We start from the raw sequence: 21,050 nt of genomic DNA on the forward strand, positions 1-21,050 counted from the left end.
AGTTGAACAGATCTCCCTCTTTCTTCCTCTTGAGCCCCATTAACCATTTCTTGATTTCTGAACCACATCAAGCATTTCCTGATGTTAGATAACTGCATGTCCGAGACCCATTCCTCAGTACAAGCTCATCATGCATGTCCGTAGCTCATTGCCCCCGTCACAACCAATCACACCAGCAACACCCACTGTGACATCCCAGTGCTGCACCATATGTGCCATGCAATACAATCCATCCTTTGATCTTCAAGGGCGCAAACTTCTCCACAAGAAGTTAATTAATTACCTATCCTTAACCACACTTTCCTAATTTAAATTTAAAATCAGACTAATATCCATTGATGAATTGTCCAAATATATCCTGATATATTGCGATTTTGTTCTTTTCCATTTCTAAACCAAAGACAAACCCTATTGTTGGACTGGCAAGATTGGTCAAAGTTCATCCCTGTTTCCCATTAAGCCTCGATTCTCTGGTATGCAGAAGAAGAGAGCTGTCAGTGGAAAGGGTTAACTTCACTGCACTTATTCACGTTGGCAGTATTTTAAGCAATGGAGTGTGAGTCTGATATTGGAGTAATTTAATTCTTTTACACTGCTTTTGGATTTTAAAAAGTTGCATAAAGCTTATCTTAAGCATCCAAAATCAAAAAGAACATTTATAACTCTAGCTAACATCTTTAACTAATCAAATTTGTAGTTCCTTGTGCAACATAACCTTTGTGTGGGAGGAGACAATCTAAGAGAAGCCAATCTCACACTTGCGGTGACTGAGTTAAACTGCATCTAAATGTATGTTTGGATTAAAACCAAACTATGTCACTCGTTTCAATTTAGACCAGATAAAACAAAAGCAATTTCTTACAGTAACCAAATTAAAAGCACCAGTTTTAAAAGCTCCATTGACTTAGAACCAGTCACCATAACTGAATTTCGACTTCAAGGCCACATCTTATCTTTAATTCGCTACAGCTGTCAAAAATTCCACTCAGTTAAAAGAAAACACACCAGTGTTTGCAATTGATATTTCAAAATTCCTTCTAAGACTCAGTTTACAAACTTAGGGAAATCAACCAATAAAGGAAATATACACTTCATACAATTTAGAAACCTTGCTCTTTGTGAAGGGTTAGGAGTTAAACGTTTGCCAACTTTTAGGAGCATCTGAAGGTTGGGAGCCCCAATTAAAAACCAAAAGTATAATGTAAAGATTCCAAACAGTGGGATGTACATATACAGAAATGAACACTTAAAACAATAGACAACACAAAGTTAACAGCATCCAGCTCTCAGCATAAGAGTGACTGACACTGAAGACAAATTGCATACAATTCTATGGACATGGTTCCACGCAAGGATTGACCAGGTAAACATTCAGACTCATCTTCACTATCCAGTGAAACTGCCATGAAATGCTTTGATTGTTCAATCTCATCACATACTATCGAACTAGAACTCATACATTCTTCCCCTTATTCCTGTGCTGTTTTTGCTGCTGTTTCACTGATCTTCAGGATCACACGCGGATGCCACCCTTTTTTTCCATTTGGTCTATTATCTTTTGGTGCATTTCATTGAATACTCTAGTAATAGCCTCTCGCTCTGGTGTCCTATCTTTTGTGGTCATGGCCGTCTTCTATAGCTTGCATGCTACCTGGATCAAAACAGACCTGTTTTACCTTGCGGACTTCTTTGGTAGGGATCTCCCACTAGGTGTGCAACAGTTGGTCGGTTTACATCATTTATACTCACCCAAGTGTCCACTCACGGAAGATCCTGCCCACTATACCAATTGTTGTGGGGCAAACGAGTCACTCACACAAGTCTGTACATGGGTTAAACAAGGAGGTGTTTATTTTACCTACTGCAGGAGGGAGAGGACACACAGTCTCCCTGACTGTAGAGCATGGCATTTTATACACATTTTGGAGATGAAGTGTAAGAATTCTACCAATATACAGAGGTTCATTTATCTCCTCATAAATTATCCAGAGTCAGAAATGCTTTGATTATCCACTTCTGATCACTTTCTCTGGGTGATCATCATGTGCCTTGGAGACTCCTACCACTGGTTAGTGTCAAGTGGTCTGACTTACTGTATGTTATTAGTTGCATCTCTCCTGGGGCTGTTTTTCCAAGCCTCATTTCCTCTGGTGGCCAACAGATCTGTCACCTTTCTCTGCATTTCTGCAGAGATTAATTATGTTAGGAACAAGTCTATCACTTCTTTCTTCCCACAGGGACCAACTATTTCAGGAGAGGCTGGTTGTTTCTGTTTATGCTCCTCTCGAGGCTATGTGTGACAATATCTCTTGCTCCTTCCACCTTTGCTATCCTAAAGCCATGTGCCCTCAGAAAACATGGCATACACTTTTGACTCTGAATATGTCAATTTATTCTTTACATCTTTATCTACGTCGCCCCATACGCTCTGATCTAGACGTCTAATGGCCGTGGACCTTGCGCGAAGACTGCTATAATTCTGTGGCATCTGGTGGAGATGAAATTATCCTCAAGAGAACACTCCATTGAGCTGTTTATAATTCATTTGTATTGCTGAGCATGTAGCTCAGCTACACAAACCAGGTCTGACTTAGTTGGTGGAGCACAAATAAACCTTTTGTATTGCAGTATGCCTTATAGTACAATACGTAAGATAACCCTGCGTGTATTTCCTACGTCATCACAATGTCCCACTTCACTGGGGATCACTGTTGACCAGAAACTCAAGTAGACTAGTCACATAGCTACAAGAGCAGGTAAGAGGCCGGGTACCCTGTGCAAGTGATTCAACCTCAAAGTTTCCCCCATCTACAGTACATGAGAGAGGAGTATGCTGGAATACTCTGCATTTGCATGGATGGATGCACTCCAACGATTCTCCAGGACAAAGCAGTTCCCTTTATTGGTGGTCCATCCACTACTCTTAACACTCATTCCCTCACCTACCAGTGCACAGTGGCTGCATGTGTACCATCCACAAAATGAACTGCAGTTACTTATATAGGCTACTTTGACAGCTTCTCCTAAGCCTGCGACCTTACGCACCAAGGACAAGGGCAGCAGATGCGTGGGAACACCACCACCTTCAGGTTCCCCTCCAAAAGATACACCATCCTGACTTTGAAGTATATTGCTGGTTATTCATTGCTACTTGGTCTATATCTTAGAATTCCTTACCCAGCAGCACTGTGGGAGTACCTTCACCAGAAGGTGTCGGTGTTTCATGAAAGTGATTCACTGCCACCTTCTAAGAGCAATTAGGGATGGCCAATAAATGCCAGCCTTCTCTGTGATGTCACAAAATGACACAAATCATTTTGGAAGTTCTCAAAAGGTTCTTCCCAAATGCAAATCGCATTTTCCCCTTGAACCTTATTTGACTGGAGTTTTTCCTAGGGATTTCTGATGCTGAGATTGACAAACCAGATTAATGGCCTAAAACAAACTGCTGGAGGAACTCAGCGGGTCAAACAGCATCTGTGGAGGTGATGAGATGGTCAACGTTTCAGGTTGAAACCTTACATCAGGAACTTCTTCAAAGTCGGTTTGCCGTGAAGGGAATTTGCAGAGTAGTAAAATGGACTTGCAAGACACTGCAGATGCTGGAATCTGGAGCATAAAACAAACTGCTCAAGGAACTCGGCGAGTCAAGCAGTATCTATGGAGGCAAAGGGATGGTTGACATTTCAGGTCGAGACCCTGCATGAGGAGCTTCTTCAAAGTCAGAATGTCCTTAAAGTGAATTCATGGTAAAATTTCTGAACATATCGCTGATACTTTGTGCCAGATTATCAAGTTGATTTACAAAAATAAAACATGGAAATCTACCCATATTCAAATCTGACACAGTGACCTTGAGGTCAAATTTGTGCCCCCTTTCCACATAGCTGTAAGGAGAGATGAATTTGGAAAATTCTGTCTATATCTCTGACTTGTAGGCTTGTCCTTTTTGAATTTCATGTGCTTATAGTTTAGGAGACTATGTTGCCTCCTGGAATAAATCTTAAATAACAATGCAAAGATTTGCCAGTAGCTGCAGCTTGACAGACATGGAAATTAAAGCAACATTATTTTTAATCCTCAAGTACAGCCTGTGGAATACCACAGTATTTTCTGACACAGCCCATGAAGATGAGAAGGTTGGCAGTGTTTGTGCTGGATGATGGGAGCTGGCCAGGGTTTACATAGTATACATCGGGCCAAGAGCTTTGAAGGTTAATGAAGTATTTATGCTGCATTGTGGTCGTCTTTTGCAGAACACTCTGATGGCTTGTGTCATCGGCTGACAACTGTCTGTCCAACAGTGAAACCGCAGACCCAGGGATTAGCTAAAGATGCTTGGGAAATCCCACGGGAATCATTGAGATTGGAAGTGAAGCTTGGGCAGGGTTGCTTCGGAGAAGTGTGGATGGGTAAGAGACTTGATGTTTTTTCTGTTAACAGTGGTGGAGTATTTAATCGTGTTAGTGGAAAATTTACCTTTGATGGTAGAAATAAAAACTACTGTTTTAACAACCTCGGTTAATGTCTGTCAGCAATTTTAAATGTTGCCTTTTAGAATAGATAAAGACTATTATGAGTCTAATTTGCTTATTTTTGTGATTGCACATTTATATGCTGCTTCATCCATGGTACCACTGAACATGTTAAATAGGGAGAGGAGTAGGCCACCTGGTCCCTGAAGCCTGCTCTGCCATTTAATATAATCATGGTTCATCTGCTTTAGGCCTTGATTTCTCTTCTGTGCCAGCTCCTCATAGACCTCAATTGTCCAATCATTCAAACGGTTACCTACTTTCACTTTCAACACCCCAGTGACCTAACCTGCACCATTCTCTATGGTAGAGAATTCCAGAGATTCACCACTTCTGTGGGAAGATAATGATTGCCTGCTTATCTTGTAACCATATCCCCTCATGTGAGACTCTCCCACAAATGGAAACATCTCAACGTCTACCATGTCGTACCCACTTAGTATCTGATATGGTGCAATAAGATCATCCCTCATTCTTCTGAACTCCAATGAACGTATGTCTAGCTCTTCCAGCCATTTGTGATAGGACAACCCTCTCATTCCAGGAATTAGCCTGGTGAATGTCTTGGAGTATCTTCAATGCCAATATGTTTTTTAAGTAAGAGGACTAAAACTGTACATTGTACTCCAGATGCAGCTGCACCAACTCCTTGTACAATTGTAACAATACTTTATTGCAAGGGGAATGGAGTTTAAAAATAAAGGTCAGTATATTGTTTTCCTTCCCAATGACTTGCTGCACCTGTCTGCTGACATATTGTGTTTCATGCACAAGAACACCTTGATCCTTCTGTACTTCACTTACTGAAAGTCTCCCCATTTAGATAGTAGCCTGTTATTTGATTGCTCCACAAAATTGTGTAACTTCACACTTTCCTACATTAAACTCCACTTGCCAAGTTTGTGCCCACTCAACCCAACCTATCCATATCCTATTGCGGAGTACAAAGTAGCCTCATCTCATTATGCCTTTCTGTGTCATCAGCAAATTTATGCTCTGCCCCTTTCTCCAAATAATTAATATAAATAGTAAATAATTGTGGACCAAGGACTGATCCTTGTGGAACTCTACTAGTTACTGCTTTCCAGTCTGCAAAAGACCTATTTATTCTGACTAATTATCTTCTGTGCAATATCCAGTCTTCAATCCATGTTAACATACTTGCCCAATACCATGAGCTCTTTGGGTTACAATTTAATGAGTTTAAGAAATTAGATAGTAGAGGTAAGAGCAGAAATTTAAATGTACTGGCTTCTGAAGATGCATGTGTACCCATGTATAATGATGTGGCTCAAACGTGGACATGTATTCTTAACCTCAGTTTCTACATATTTTGGAGGGGGGTGTGTTATTGGATGGGGTATGGTTTATGGTCCTACTTGCCCCTTGCTTGTGCAGGTCCCTGAGGTAAAATAGGCCTCAAATTGTTGCACATACTGCTCCATTCCCAGCAGGAGTTTTGCTTTGTTATTCACTCTGACCCCCGAAAGGTCAAAGTTACAGTTGTGGATTGAGTATCAAGTTCGATGGAATTTTATGTACTCAGTAGTCCTGCTATGTCCAGTGTTGGAGATCAAAGGTAAACTTCTCCACCACCCCTCCTCTCCCCACCATGGGGCTAGTTATGTCCTTGTTATGTTATAGATTATGTGAAATATCGTTTGAGATCCCCAAATCGTTTGGTAGTTGATTTCATCAAGATATAAAAGCAAACTTCAGTTTAGGGTGGGTTTTGGATGTCACACACTGTGATCACAGCATGGCAACAGGCCCTTCAGCCCACCAAGCCTGTGCTGAACATCAAACTCCTATTTTCACATTAATCCTGCTCATCTAAAGGCAGGCATGATAGTGTAATGGTTAGCGTTATGCTTTACAGCGCCAGCGACTGGGTTCAAATCCGGCCGCTGTCTGTAAGGAGTTTGCATGTTCTCCCCGTGTCTGTGTGGGTTTCCTCCGGGTGCTCCAGTTTCCTCCCACATTCCAAAGACGTACAGGTTAGGAAGTTGTGGGCATGCTATGTTGGCGACGGAAGCGTGGCGACACTTGCGGGCTGCCACCAGAACACTCTATGCAAAAAGATGCATTTCACTGTGTGTTTCGATGTACATGTGACTAATAAAGATATATTATCTTATCTAATTCACTTTATTCTCCTTGCATTCCCATCAACTCTCCCCTCCCAGATTCTGCCACTCACCTATATGCTATCGGCAATTTACAGTGGCCAATTAACCTAAAAACATGTATGTTATTGGGATGTGGGAGGAAACTGGAGTACTCAGAGGAAACCCATGTAATCACAGGGAGAGTGTGCAAACTCCACACAGACAGCAGTGGAGATAGCTCTAGGAACAAGGGTTCAATCCCTATGAGGCAGCTGCTCTACTAGCTGTGCCACTGTGTTGCCTTAAATGTATATAAAGGAGCTTTATAAGAGCTGATGGAATTATAAATCAATGTAGTTACAAACTTACTTCTGAACAGTCCCAATGCTACCTGAAAGCTTAGCTCTTTGTGGCTGGTCAAGTCTTCACTGGAGTCCTAATTGGAGCTTATCAAATAGTGCGCTGTCAGTCCTCACTGAGGATAGGGGAATTGAAATTAAAACAGCAACTGCTTGAAATACTGAGCAGGTCAAGCAGAAAGAAACAGAGTTAATGTTTCATGCCCTTGACTGTTTATCAGAACTAGGAAACTCTAGAGATACAGCCATTTACGAAAGGAATACATTTCTGGAAAACATTTCGTTCAATGAAATCTGTTGTATTGGTTTTTTATTGTCACTAGTACCGAGGTACAGTGGAAAAACTTGTCTTGCATACCAATCGTACAGGTCAATTCATTACACAGTGCAGTTACATTGAGTTAGTACAGAGTGCATTGAGGTAGTACAGTTAAAAACAATGACAGTACAAAGTGTCACAGCTACAGCAGAAGTGCAGTTCAGGTAGACAATAAGGTGCAAGGTCACAACAAGGTAGATTGTGAGGTCAAGAGTCCATCTCATCATATAAGGGAACCATTCAATAGTCTTATCACAGTGGGTAGAAGCTGTCCTTAAGCTTGGTGGTATGTGCCTTCAGGCTCCTATATCTTCTGCCTGATGGGAGAGGAGAGAAGAGAGAATGAACCAGGTGGGTGGGGTCTTTGATTATGTTGGCTGCTTCACCAAGACAGTGAGAGGTAAAGACAGAGTCCGTGGAGGGGAGGCTGATGTCTGTGACATGCTGATGAGTTGTAGGTGTGTCTACAACTCTCTGCAGTTTCTTGCGGTCCTGGGCAGAGCAGTTGCCGTACCAAGCTGTGATGCATCCAGGTAGGATGTTTTCTATGGTGCGCCAATAAAAGTTGGTGAGTGTCAAAGGGGACATACCGAATTTCTTTAGTCTCCTGAGGAAGTAGAGGCGCTAGTGAGCTTTCTTGGCGTGGCGTTTGTTGAAAAGGCAGGGTGATGTGCATTGTTTTCTACTGGGTGAAGATTGCCACATTATTAGTGATCGTGAATAGAAAACCCAAGGGTCATTTGCATCAAAGTGAAAATTTGTACTTTGAATACATGTAAATCGAAGAATACCTGATGAAAGGTTTTATGATCCACAGGAAGATAGGTGTGGGGAAGGGAATTAAAGGGAATGTGGTAGAAGGTGAAAGAAAGTGGAGTTGCTATAAAGAAATGAGAGCTCATCCTGGAGGATTGTAAGTGATTGGCTTCAGTTCATCAAGGAAAATGCTGGAGAACTGGAATAAAAGGTCTGGAAATATTGATCCTTGACTTGAATGTTGAGTTGGGATGGCCAGAATGTGCTGAATCAGAGGATGAGGTGCACTTTCTGCAGCTTGCATTGAGCTTTGTGAAAAATTGTAGAAGGCAGAAGACAGAATTTTGAATGAGAATGTGGGATGGAGAATTAAAATGATGGGTGACTGAAAGGTCAGGGTGCTTTTAGAAGTTAAATATCAAATTCCTTGATGTTTACCAGCGATTTGGGGATCACAAATAGTGATCTGCCTCTGAAAAGTTAAGGGCTTTGTTATTGTTAAGGCCAGAATGATTTTGCTGAAGGCTCTACTAATGGGATGAGAGGTCCTTGTAAGTGAGAAAAGGCACAAAATATCATTCTTTAGTATTTGTGCGTGGAGAAAGGAAGCAGGAGACAGGGGGTTAATGAAGAGCAGAAAGTACTTGAGTTGCTTTTCGGTTTGTATTCGCCTTTTACATATTTTGTGTTCTGTTATAGGAACTTGGAATGGAACAACAAAGGTAGCAATTAAGACTTTAAAACCTGGCACGATGTCTCCAGAGGCTTTTCTGCAGGAGGCCCAAATCATGAAAAAACTTCGTCATGACAAACTGGTCCAGTTGTATGCCGTTGTCTCTGAAGAACCAATCTACATTGTTACTGAGTACATGAGCAAAGGTATTTACAAATGGAATCAAGCAGAGCGTTTGTTACTAACTAACACATTTTTATATTTATCATCACTAAAATAAAGCCTAGCATTCTGTAAAATCAATTATGAAACTGGTGCAAATATAAATAGAGTCTGGGCCAAAGTATAGGACAATTTTTCTCGCTCAGAGAAAAACATCGCTTTACGATAGTTATACCTTTTTATTGTGCGAAGCTTTGTTTACCTTGTGTAGAAATTCATTGGTAATTGAATGTAAGAGGTGATTTCCTGCATGGATTCCAAATGGGTTCTAATACTGACATATCTTCGAGTTTGCAGTTGTTTAAATTATGCTCCTTTGTAATAACTAGCACCGTTCAGATAAGCCCCCAAGGAAGGAAATCTGCTATCTGTACTTGGTTCAGCCTGTATGCCTTTCCAGACCTACTGTTGTGTGGTTGGCTCTTAATTTCCTTCTGAAATAGCTTGGCAAACCACTCAGTTGTTTTCCAAACTGCTGTGACAAAGATTGATCATTGACTTTCAGGATGAGGACAGCAGCAGTTAAAGGAGGGCATTTACCACCACCTTGTCATGAGTGGGTGTTAAGTGATAAGTGCTGGTCTTGCTTCTGGCATGGCTTTTACCCATCTATGGCACTGTCCAATTAAGCTTGTCAGATTCATTGAAGAAAAGTTTTAAAACAATCTATTTAGTTTTCCTTGATAAATCCAGCAACTTAACTTTGGACTTATGTTTGTGCTAAAGCAACCCATAAGCATTGTTGGCAGAGGAACCATAGGGTTAGTGAGCATTCTTTTGGGTTCTTCCCCCTTTATTGGTATTTATTATACCTGGAAAAAGTATTTTATTGTGTAACAAAAAAATAGAAATAATTCCAATAAATGTAATGGAAATGGGCTCTCACAGAAAATCTTTGAAATCTGCTGAATTGGCAGAGGAGGTAATCCTGTTTGCTTTAAATGTTTGTTCTCAGTTCAATGCCCTGAAGAGTTCATCTGACTTTAGTTTCTCTTCTGTTTTGCACCTCTGTGCAACCAGTGAAAATTCCCTATCACCAAATACCCAGGAATATGTAAAGCAGGTGCACATCAAATAAAAAATAGAGGAGAATTACTGAGAAGGAGCTGGTTGACAGAGTGATGGGTCATACATTAAGCATGATTATGCAGGAGTCTGAACTCCCTGTCATCTGTTAGGTTTCAAAGGCCGAGACCACTGTGAGGAGCATGAGTGTTGTGGTACCAAAGGGCAGGGGAACAATGTTTTCAGCGCTGAAAGACCTTTAAATGTGTCTACATTTGCATATCTTTCCCTTTGCTTGTTATCTGAAAACAATTCTGTGTGAATGAGCTTCTGATGAGCATTGTAAGTGCTGGGAAGGAACTTGCAGATTTAGGAGTTTTTTTTGCATCAGGATCAGTCAAGTGTTAGGTTTTGTCAGCCGCTCTTGTAGTCTGCATTTAAAACAAATACGCCAGTTTTGCTGCAGTTGACTGATTGGGAAATTGGTGTCTGGTGGGTATCGTGCCTGACTGCATCCAGTGCTGAAGCAGCTCTGAGAACTGCTGGTCAGCTGCAATGCACCACCACCACATTCCATAACTTTGCACCAGCCCACTACGATGTGGAAGCACACATGCATTGAGTGTATCCGGCATCTTGCTCTGCTCTAGTCTCACTGCTCGGTCAAGTGCATTCTCTAATGTGCTGAACTGAAGGGGGTGGATGCACTTCATATCTGGCCCCTCAGCCTTACAACATCCATCGTTAGTGCAACCAGCACAGACATCACCAACCTTCCTTCATCCAAAGATATTCATTTAAGTTTATTATTTATTTTTCTTAATTAAAACATAGAGCTAAAGAAATTAATGGTAGTTAGTTTTACATAGAACATTACAGCACAGTACAGGCCCTTCGGCCCACGATGTTGTGCCGACATTTTATCCTGCTCTAAGATCTATCTAACCCTTCCCTCCCACATAGCCCTCCATTCTTCTATCATTCATGTGTCTATCTAAGAGTCTCTTAAATGTCCCTAATGTATCTTACCCCACAACCTCTGCTGGTAGTGCGTTCCATGCACCCACCACCCTCCGTTTAAAAAAAAATCTGACATCCCCCTTATACCTTCCTCCAATCACCTTAAAATTATGCCCCCTCATGTTAGCCATTCTCGTCCTGGGAAAAAGTCTCTGACTGTCCCCTCGATCTATGCTTCTTATCATCTTGTACACCTCTATCAAATCACCTCTCATCCTCCTCCTCTCCAAAGAGGAAAGCCCTGGCTCACTCAACCTCTCCAATCATGCTCTCCAATCCGGGCAGCATCCTGGTAAATCTCCTCTGCACCCTCTCTAAAGCTTCCACATCCTTCCTATAATGAGGCAACTAGAACTGAACACAATACTCCAAGTGTGGTCTAATCAGAGTTCTACAGAGCTGCAACATTACCTGGTGGCTCTTGAGCTCAATACCCCTACCAATGAAGGCCAACACTCCATACGCTGCCTTAACAACCCTATTGACCTGTACGGCAACCTTGAGGGATCTATGGACGTGGATAAATGCATTTATCCACGTTTAAATACATTTAAATACATTTATCTGTTTAAAATAATTTTTTAAATTACTTTTAGTTACTTAGACCAATTTCAATTAATAATCAGAGACAGTTTAAAAAAAATCAGGCCTTTGTAGCACGAGCTGTCACTGTCTGCCAGGACCCTGCAGGATTTAATACCTAATAGCCAGCTGGAGCCATAGAATGGCTGTGAAACCAGAGTCAAGGTTGGCAGCTGAACACAGGTTAAGTGCAAGGGGTTGGTGGGGGTAGGGGGTGGTGACTTTGGGGAAGTGCAGGGGTGGGGTGGTGACTGTGGGGAGAGTACGGAGCTGGGGGCAATATAGAGGGTACAGGGGAGGTGCGGGTGTCATGGAAGGTCCAGAGTGCAGCTGGCACTGGACAAGTATGGGTGGTGTGGTGAGGGTGCAGGTGGCTCAGAGGTGGTGCAGGGGGCGGAGGGATTACCAACGGTGTCAGGTGGAGCACCGTTCCGTCCAGTGCTTACAAAACTGTGAGGCTCATGCACTGTTGATGCCAGGATCACATGTTGTGGTGAATTATGACGACTCCGTTCTGTGGGTGATGCTCACCAAATTAAGGCCATTAAATAATCTTCATTTTCCTTAGAATTGTCAAAAAATGCCTTTAATTCCTTTTTGATGCCTGACTTTATTTCATGGGTGCTTGGTCTGCCAGTCACCTGGGTTCTGACTAGGTTATGGTAAATATGTCCCCCTCTAAAATGAAAATCGATTAAATGTTGATGGTTTTGGGAAATGATTTTATTTTCAGTTTTGAACAAGTATTGTGGTCTGTTACTAATATCGTAACTAGTAATATGATTAACCCATTTTGAGAACTTAGTGTCAGAAACCATTTTGTACTTGCAGCTTGAACTCGAAGAGGATCAAGTGTAGACCCAAGGACTCCAGATTTTGCCCTGTAAGCTAATCCTTGCTGTAGGCTGGAAAGAGAACCTGACCACCCATCCCTGACATACACTGGCATTATCAATGCCATGTCTCCCACCTAAAACATCCTGGGGGGTCATCATTGACTAGAAACTCATCTGGACCTGCCAAATAAACACTGTGATCTGTACTTGCGACCAGAGGCTGGATATCCTGTGGCAATAACTCATTTCCTGACACCCCCAAGCCATTCCACTACCTACAAGACACAGGTCAGGACTGTGATGACATGCTCTCCACACGCCTGGATGACTGCAGCTCCAGTAGCTCCCCCCAAAAAATTGACACCACCTAGGATAAAGCAACCTACTTGAGTGTCAACTCTAAATACTCATTCCTTCCACCACCAGCACACAATGGCTGCTGTGCATACTATGTACAAAATCCACTGCATTCACTTACCTAGGCTATTCAGACCTCTCCCGCCAAGACCAGGGAAAGCAGATGCATGAAGAAGCCACCATCTCCAGGGTCCCCTCTGAGTTGCACACTATCTTTATTTGGAAATGCATCAACATTCCTTCAATGTCACCAGTTCCAAGTAGAGTCATAGAATTGTGCAGATTAGTAACAGCCCCTTCGGCCCATTGCATCAGTACCTACCACCGTGCTATCTATACTAATCCTGAAACTCTCTCCCAAACAGTACTGCAGGAATACCTTCACCGGGAGGATTGTAGCAGTTCAAGATGGTGACTCACAATTACCTTCTTAAGAGGAACTAAAGATTGATAATAAATGCTGACCTTGCCAGTCAGGCCACCTCCCAAAAAATGAATAATTAAAAACAGAAAGGCTTGGATTTAGCTCAGTTTTAATCTCCACCTTTTAAAACCAGAAACAGTTCAGTGCCAGTAGCTCAGGGATTGCCGAGTATGTTTGCTTTCTTTTTATATTGGGCTGTTGGCATGAAGTCTGTTACTGTCTCCAGCCAGCACATAGTCCTGTGTAGAGCAAGTCAACAGCAATGCATCCATGTAACAAAGCACGGCTATTAAATTTGGTCTATTGCTAAGATTCGTTTATTGTTCTATGAGATATTGTACATCTGTGCTTTACTGGGAAACTGCGTGGCACTGGGATTTTGTAACTGACTTTCACTTTTAGTATCTGATAGCAAATCTGGACTAGAGATATGGAATGAAGATCTGTTTTATCTGGGGACTGTAAAAGTCTAATGTAAACATCAGTGCCAGTGAGTTGTTACAGTCTGAGGGACTGAAGGATATTTGGTGTGGAGAATAGAAAAATAGTTCTAAAGCAGGGCTCCTCAGAGGTTGAAGGCTATGTTATTTCTGGTATTAAAGTGGAATGAAACTTGGTGCTGTGTCTGGATATGCTGCACCTGACTCAAGAGTACTTGGCAATGACATTCCTCAGTTCAACAAGCATGAAAAAACAAAGACTTTATTGTGGCCTGCAACACACCTTTGATAAGCAGGCAGATAAGGATCAGAAGGAAAAACTGTGGAAAGGAATTCAAGTTGAAGCCTGAAATGTTATTGTATTCTTATCTTTTGACTCATTTAATATTATAGGAAGTTTGTTGGATTTCCTCAAAGGAGAGATGGGCAAATACTTGAGACTTCCACAGCTGGTTGATATGGCTGCTCAGGTTAGTGCTAACGTCATTAATTGTCAAAGAAAAAGTATGGTTTTTAAAGATTCTAGTGGTCTCGATGGATTTTTTAAAAACTCTATACAATTATTAGCATGATTATCTATCATAAACACCTCGCACAGGAGATCTCAGTATATAGGTGCACTTTATCTGTAATAACATACACCCTGTACAACAAAGGACAGCCGGGAAGATATCAGGAATACAAACAGATCATGCTGGAAATACTCAGCGAGTAAGGCAGCATTTATGGAGAGAGAAGCAGAGTTAACACCTTTGGTCGTAGACCCTTCATCAGAACTTAAATTATCTGGATTAAGAAGCTCTGGTTTCTGGGGTGGGGGGGGGGGGGATAATGTTAAAACAAAACTTGATACATCTAAATCTTCCCCTGAATTTTCACACCCATGCTGGGAAAACTTTGCTATAAACGTTACTGCGATTTCCAGTTGTGAATTTGAAATTTTTTGCATCTAAAATTTGTAATTAGTTAGTTGTATACGTACTGTTAGTTAAGCATAATGGGTGCAGATGTCAAGATACTGTATAAAGGTCAATTAAAGTAGTGACTTTATCTTCCGACTGCTTCTCATTTCTTTTATTAACAAGGTTTTCCCCATATTTTATCCTATTTATTTCAGTAAACAAATGTTTTTTCTTTTTAAAAGTCAGCTCGTTTAGAAAGAATTGAAAATAGCATCATGTTTCTATTAAATTAGCATATTCACAGCCAATTTATGATCTTGATTCTACTATGAGCCATTTGTGGGAACAATATTATTTTTCTTAATGACGAATGTCCATTTGTTTCACTTCATACATTTGCTCTTGGTTGGTGGGAACCATTTATGAAAAATATAAATCTGCTCAAGACGAGCACTATTTAGAACGTTAAAGGGTATTAAATAATGGGGCAGAATCCAGGCATACCATAAAAATCATTTGGACATGTATCTAGAATTATGACTGGTTTTCTAAAAGCACAGATCATTGAAGAGCTTTCTAGAGGAAGAGTACAGTCTCGAATTGAAATGAGAATAAAATACTGAAAATCAATAAAATGCAGATGTTGAAAATCTGAAATAAGATCAGTGCTGGAAACACTCAGTAGGTCGGGCAGCAGTCTATGGAGATAAAAAAAAAACAATGCTTCATGGCAATGACCTCTCATAGAGAGCTGGAGAAGTGAGAAAACACTTGTGTTTTAAGTTGAGAAGAGGGGAAGGGGTGGAGAGGACAAAGGGACTGTCCAGAATGGGCTTAAGGGAAATATTGTCCAGGTGACACAGCACGTTCGGAGCCATCTAGTTAATAAACGATGAAAGAAGTTAGAGAATAAAAAAACACCCCTGAACTATGAGTGACAGAAGATGGCAATTGCTGGAAATCTGAAACAAAAGAAAATGTTGGAAATGCCCAGGAGACCAGGCAGTACCTGTGGGGAAGCAATAACTGAGTTAAGGTGGATGACCTTGCATCAGAACTGGCCAGTGCTGACACAAACAGGAAAAGCTGGTTATCTAAAATTGTTGAATTTGATATTGAGGGAAAAATATTGCCCAAGGGATGTTTGCATGTTGAATGGTGGTTGAACCATTTCAAATAAATACTGACATAGTCCTCTGACCTCAAATTGCTTCTCTGCAGTAATTGGAAGAATGCATGACACAAAGACTTTTATCTGCTATCTTCCACAAGCATTTATGGTTTCCAGCTTTGAGACTACTGATAGGAACTTACAGCTCAAGTTCATAGAACGAGCAAGCACTGTGACTTTGACTTGTAGAATTTGTACCATAATCAGCTGAGCAAAACTGTTATATCTCATTCTCTGAAGTAAATGGACTTTGGAACTAAATACTTGACTCCCAAAACTTAATTGTACCTACATACAAAAAAGAGAAAATACTATCACATTCATTCACTATCAGACATTTCACCCATAATTTTCTGTAACCTTATTGAAGGAGAAATACTTTGGAGGAATTCAATGGGTTGAGCAGCATCTGTTGGGGGATAGAAATTGTCATTATTTTGGGTTGAAACATGCATCAGGACTGAGTGTGGAGAGGGAAGTTGGCCAGTATAGAGAGAGGGGGAGTGGTGAGACAAGGGCCAGTAGCTGATTGGTGGACCGAGGATGGGTGAAGGATGATGGGTAGATGGAACCAGGTAGGGGACGGGGAGGGGTGGAGTTGGAAGACATAGGCAGGTGGATAAGAGGTGGAGGCAGGTAAAACAAAAGGCAGATGGAGCCAGGTTTGGGGAGGGGAGGGTGAAGGTGGAGGCAGCTACTGGAGGATGATAAATGGAAACACAGAGACTACCAGTGCTGGAATGTGATAATGGGAACCATTAGGGGAGAGGTATGCAGATGAAACTAGATGGGGGAGGAGGGATTCTGTGGGCAAAATGTGAGCATCGTAGGTGGATGGAACCAGGAGGGGTGGGGGATGAAGATGGGTGATGGGGGACTTGGGGGGGTGGTTTGGAAAAGGGGACAAAAATGGGAGACCAGAGGAGGGGTGGGGGAGACCATTGGGTTGTAGACTACCCAGGAGGAATACTTCAGTTTGTGTTTCATATTCCAGAACTTTACCACAGATGACACAACCCTAGAACACAGGCTTTGATCTCAGGGGGCAAATAATATGTGATATGCCCCTGTTGTTTTGTCTCAAATTCAATGGTATATTAATTCTGATTTTGCAGATCTCGGCGGGCATGGCCTATGTAGAAAGGATGAATTATGTTCACCGAGACCTGCGAGCGGCTAACATTCTTGTGGGTGAAAGCCTTGTGTGTAAGGTTGCTGATTTTGGCCTGGCTCGACTGATTGAAGACAACGAATACACAGCCCGGCAAGGTTAGTGCTGGACAATTAATAATGACTAAAATGATTCCAATCAATGCCATTTTGGACACATCCTGTCAGAATCAATTAATTAAAGTTCTTTTTTATCTAGCTTCAGCAGAATACGGATGCACATAACAGAATAGCACCAGGGTTTGAGATTCATGTTTTGGAACAATCATATTCCCAATCAGGAGTTTTTAAAGTCTGAGTTTAGAGAGAGATCATTGTTAACCATCTCGGGTGCATTCTCATCACACATTGGCCCAGGAATTAATTTTAAGAATACATGATGCTTCATTGATTTTAGCTCTGTATCCCTGGAATTCATCCCCATTTAAACCAATGTGAAATTTCCATTGCTCAGCCCTGCCTCTCTGATTGAGATTATTATATTATTTCCAGTAATAAGCATCTTGTCCATTGTAGCTAATTGAAATAGACTGTAGCCCAGATTTTGCAGTTGATGATGGGGAGAAAAACCTGCGAAGTGAATCATTATTGTACTAGAAGCTGACACCTGTTTACGGATTTCCATGCATGGGTGATTTCACAGAGTAATGGTGGAAAAGGCTGAAAATTTATTTATCAACTTTCCAGTTGTAGCAATAACAACTTTAAAGTTTTAATCCTTGATTTACAATACTTTAGCCTTTATTTCACCCTCTGTGGAAGTTTTAAAGTATTAGTTAATTAAAACTTGTGCTGCCTTACTCTTGGTTTGTCGTCTTTAGGAATTCTTAATGGCATTGATTGCTCAGCCAGCTCAATAACTGTAATGTTGTCGGGTGTCAGAGATCCCTTTTGAATTGATATTTAGCAGCAACCAGCATCAGAAAAGAAGAAGTCAGCATCACAGAGATCATCAGATCTTTATGAGTAATTTTTCTGGAGATTAGCTGTGACTGTTACTAACCACAGAATTCAGGCCGTGGATGCTTGAGACTGGAAATATTTGTTTATTCCACCAATCTGAACCAGAGCTACCTTCTCACTCTGATATAAAAGTGCATAAAACCAGACCTATCCCATATTTGTTTCATTTGCCTCTTTCCTCAGACCCCCTACTACCATTTTGACTTTGTGGAGCTCAATCACATCGGGCTGGTTCAGATCCTCGATGAGAAAGCTGGGATTTTATTCCTTTTCACCCCAAGGCTATGGCAAGCATAAAATGATAAAATTGCACATTGCTTTAAGCCACAATTTCATCTTGTTTCAATGATTTGATCTTATCAAGATTTCACTGTATTATATACTGAATTATTAAAAATCTTGTGGATTCTGCAACTGTATTTGATATTAGGTCAACTAATCTCTGAAAAATACAGCAGATGGTAATTATTATTGGATAAATTAAATAGTGATGTGTGAAACAATGTGATAAAAGGAATTGCTGGTTTCCATTAAGGAAAATAACATAGACATTGAGAGTTAGGGGACTGTTCTTCTCCTCCAGCCACAGTGACCTTTAACTTATCTTTCACCCAGAATACTTAATACAAAATTGGCATATCCAACCATGAAATTAAACTGACAGACTCCAAATCAGCTTTGTTTTAAAAAATATAGCTGCATTTCTTGTTTTTGATGCATATTAACAGTAAACTCTGAGAGCTCAAAAATCAGTGAGTGAGAAATATGGTGCAAGTTGGAATGTGCACCAGCTTCCAGGTCTTTGGGTCTCTCGAGCTGGAGGGTTCGAGTTCTGATCCAGGACCTGGAAACATCAATCAGGGCACACTCAATGGTGAGGGGTGCCATCTGAATGGCAGTGTACATGGATAAATAATTTCATAAGCTTTCAATCTTAAGTGGGCTCTCTAAAGTACAGAACAATCTGAGTCCCATTGATTTAAAACACATAAAGCATACAAAATTATTGGATAATAAATGTCTATCGTTTTTGCAAAGCATTCCTTTATCCCAACCCTTTTACAGGTTAATGTATTCAACAAATCCGTCATATCCAGTAAGGAATCTTACAAACACTTATTGGGAGTGGATAATTCTGATAGACTGACTGACTGCATTTCACAACAATGTACATCAAATCTAAACCATTATCAAGTCTTTATTTAGCAATCTGGTGTTTGCCTGTAGCTGTCAAGAACAAAAGATGTAAAATTGCACAAACGCAAAATTATGCAGTTGCTGAAAACTGAAATTAAAATTGAAGATGTTAGAAATACTCGGGTCAGGCAGCATATGTGAAGAGAGAAAAATTTTGTTAATTATCGATGAGGATGACCACTCAACAGACAAAGACTCGTGTGACTTTAAGATATTTTTAATTCTAAGTAACATCTTATTGATGGAAGAAATACTTTGTCTTGCTTTAAGTGAGTGTAGTGTAGAATTTATGGGTATATAAATGAGTAGTCTCTGTGATAACCTCACGGAAATTAATCTGTGAAATATTCTCAAGTGGAATACATAAGTCTTCCATATTATTTCAATCCCTAGTTAACTCGTCTTCTACCATTCATAAATCCTTATACTATTTCCATATCCCTATGGAATCATTTGCCCTTATGGTTAAGCAAGTATAATTGAAGAGAAGTATATCATTTTCTGCAGCATTTTTGAATTTTACAATCATATAAGTAGTTTACAATACAGCATGGAGTAATAGCTCCCAGTAAATACCTAAATCCTATGTGGCATAATAGTTTACAGTCGTGCAGGCAAAATATGAGTTTGCCTATTAATTTCCTTTCTTCGTTTGCATTTATGTGATGTAGGTGCCAAATTCCCTATCAAGTGGACAGCTCCCGAAGCTGCACTGTATGGCCGTTTTACCATCAAATCAGACGTGTGGTCATTCGGAATTCTGATGACTGAACTAGCTACAAAGGGCAGGGTGCCATATCCAGGTAAATCCTGAAGTACAAAATAAATCTACTGGTTAGCTGTATATTAAACAATAGTTGTGGAAGTCACACAGTGAACAAGCTCTTTTGAATACAAAATTTATGAATGCCACGTATACTTGCCTTGTTGATGTTGCCATCTGTACCTGGGCACATGTTAGCTAACAACTTTATAATATTATTGGAAATACAGGATTCTGGGCTTTATAACTAGAGGCAGAGAGTACAAGTGCAAATAAGTTGGTTAGAACCTTTGTAAACCACATCCTGGAGTATTATGCCCCATTCTGGGCACTACACTTTAAGAAAGATGTAGAGGCTTTGGAGAAAGAGCAGAGGAGATTTTACCTAAATGATTCCAGGGAAGTGGAACTTTGGTTATGTGGGTAGACTGGAGAGGCTGTGGTCACTCACCTTGGAAGAGAAGTGGTTACAGGGGAGTCTAATATGTGAAAATACAGATAGAGATAGGTGGATGGACCAAGAACTAGGGGACAACAAATGAAGGTGATTAGTAGGAAAGCTAAAAGTGATGTGAGGAAAAATTTATTGAAGAGTGGTTTGACTTAGGATGTTTAGCCAGGAGTAGTTGTGGAGACATATTCAACTGTAATGTTCAAAGTGAGTATATGCAACAAAAGAATCTGCAGGATTGTAGGGAGAGAATGAGGGCATGGTATTAGCTGCATTGCTCTTACAAAAGGCAGGCATGGACTCAGCAGACTGAATGGTCTCGATGCCTGCTGTAACCATTCTATGATTCTGTGAAATCCCAGCTAACAATTGGCCATGCTAATTGTTATCAGTTATAGCCAAGATCTTATTATGAAAAAGAAAAGTTGTTTAATAAGCTGCTAGTGGATATCTGAAACAAAATTTGCCTGAAAGCCTTTTAAATCTGTAAATACAGGGCAAGAACTCATTGAGGTGCTCCAAGTAGTCACCACACTTAATGAATTAGTGTAAAATGTGGGTAATGTAAGAAGTGTGGACGTTATCTCCATGGAATGTTCTGTCTACTAAATCAATCACATAGAACCAAATTGCACAAAAGTGTCAGCAACAGAAATGAATTGTTAAGGTTGATTCCTGTACCTTTCTTGCCATACCATTGGCTGTGGCCAATTGTGAGAAACAGTTTTGTCGTGTGTTGAGTTAGCTGATCTGAACCAAGAATGGCACACAAATAGCTTTAATTAGAGTCCGTCTTT

At 40.7% G+C, this 21,050-nt stretch overlaps 1 protein-coding gene across 4 annotated transcripts in view; it reads left to right on the forward strand.

The window, feature by feature from the left end:
• The window catches only part of LOC127578691 (proto-oncogene tyrosine-protein kinase Src-like), a 153,088-nt gene that overhangs the window by 123,227 nt on the left and 8,811 nt on the right, over window positions 1–21,050 (forward strand). For all 4 annotated transcript variants that reach the window (XM_052030973.1, XM_052030974.1, XM_052030972.1 and 1 more), the window contains 5 exons: window positions 4,257–4,412; window positions 8,777–8,956; window positions 14,030–14,106; window positions 16,825–16,978; window positions 19,711–19,842. In XM_052030973.1, the coding sequence (XP_051886933.1) occupies window positions 4,257–4,412; window positions 8,777–8,956; window positions 14,030–14,106; window positions 16,825–16,978; window positions 19,711–19,842 (699 nt within the window). The remainder of the gene's footprint in view (window positions 1–4,256; window positions 4,413–8,776; window positions 8,957–14,029; window positions 14,107–16,824; window positions 16,979–19,710; window positions 19,843–21,050) is intronic.

This window comes from Pristis pectinata, chromosome 16 (genome assembly GCF_009764475.1).
Source record: "Pristis pectinata isolate sPriPec2 chromosome 16, sPriPec2.1.pri, whole genome shotgun sequence".
NCBI classification, from domain to species: domain Eukaryota; kingdom Metazoa; phylum Chordata; class Chondrichthyes; order Rhinopristiformes; family Pristidae; genus Pristis; species Pristis pectinata.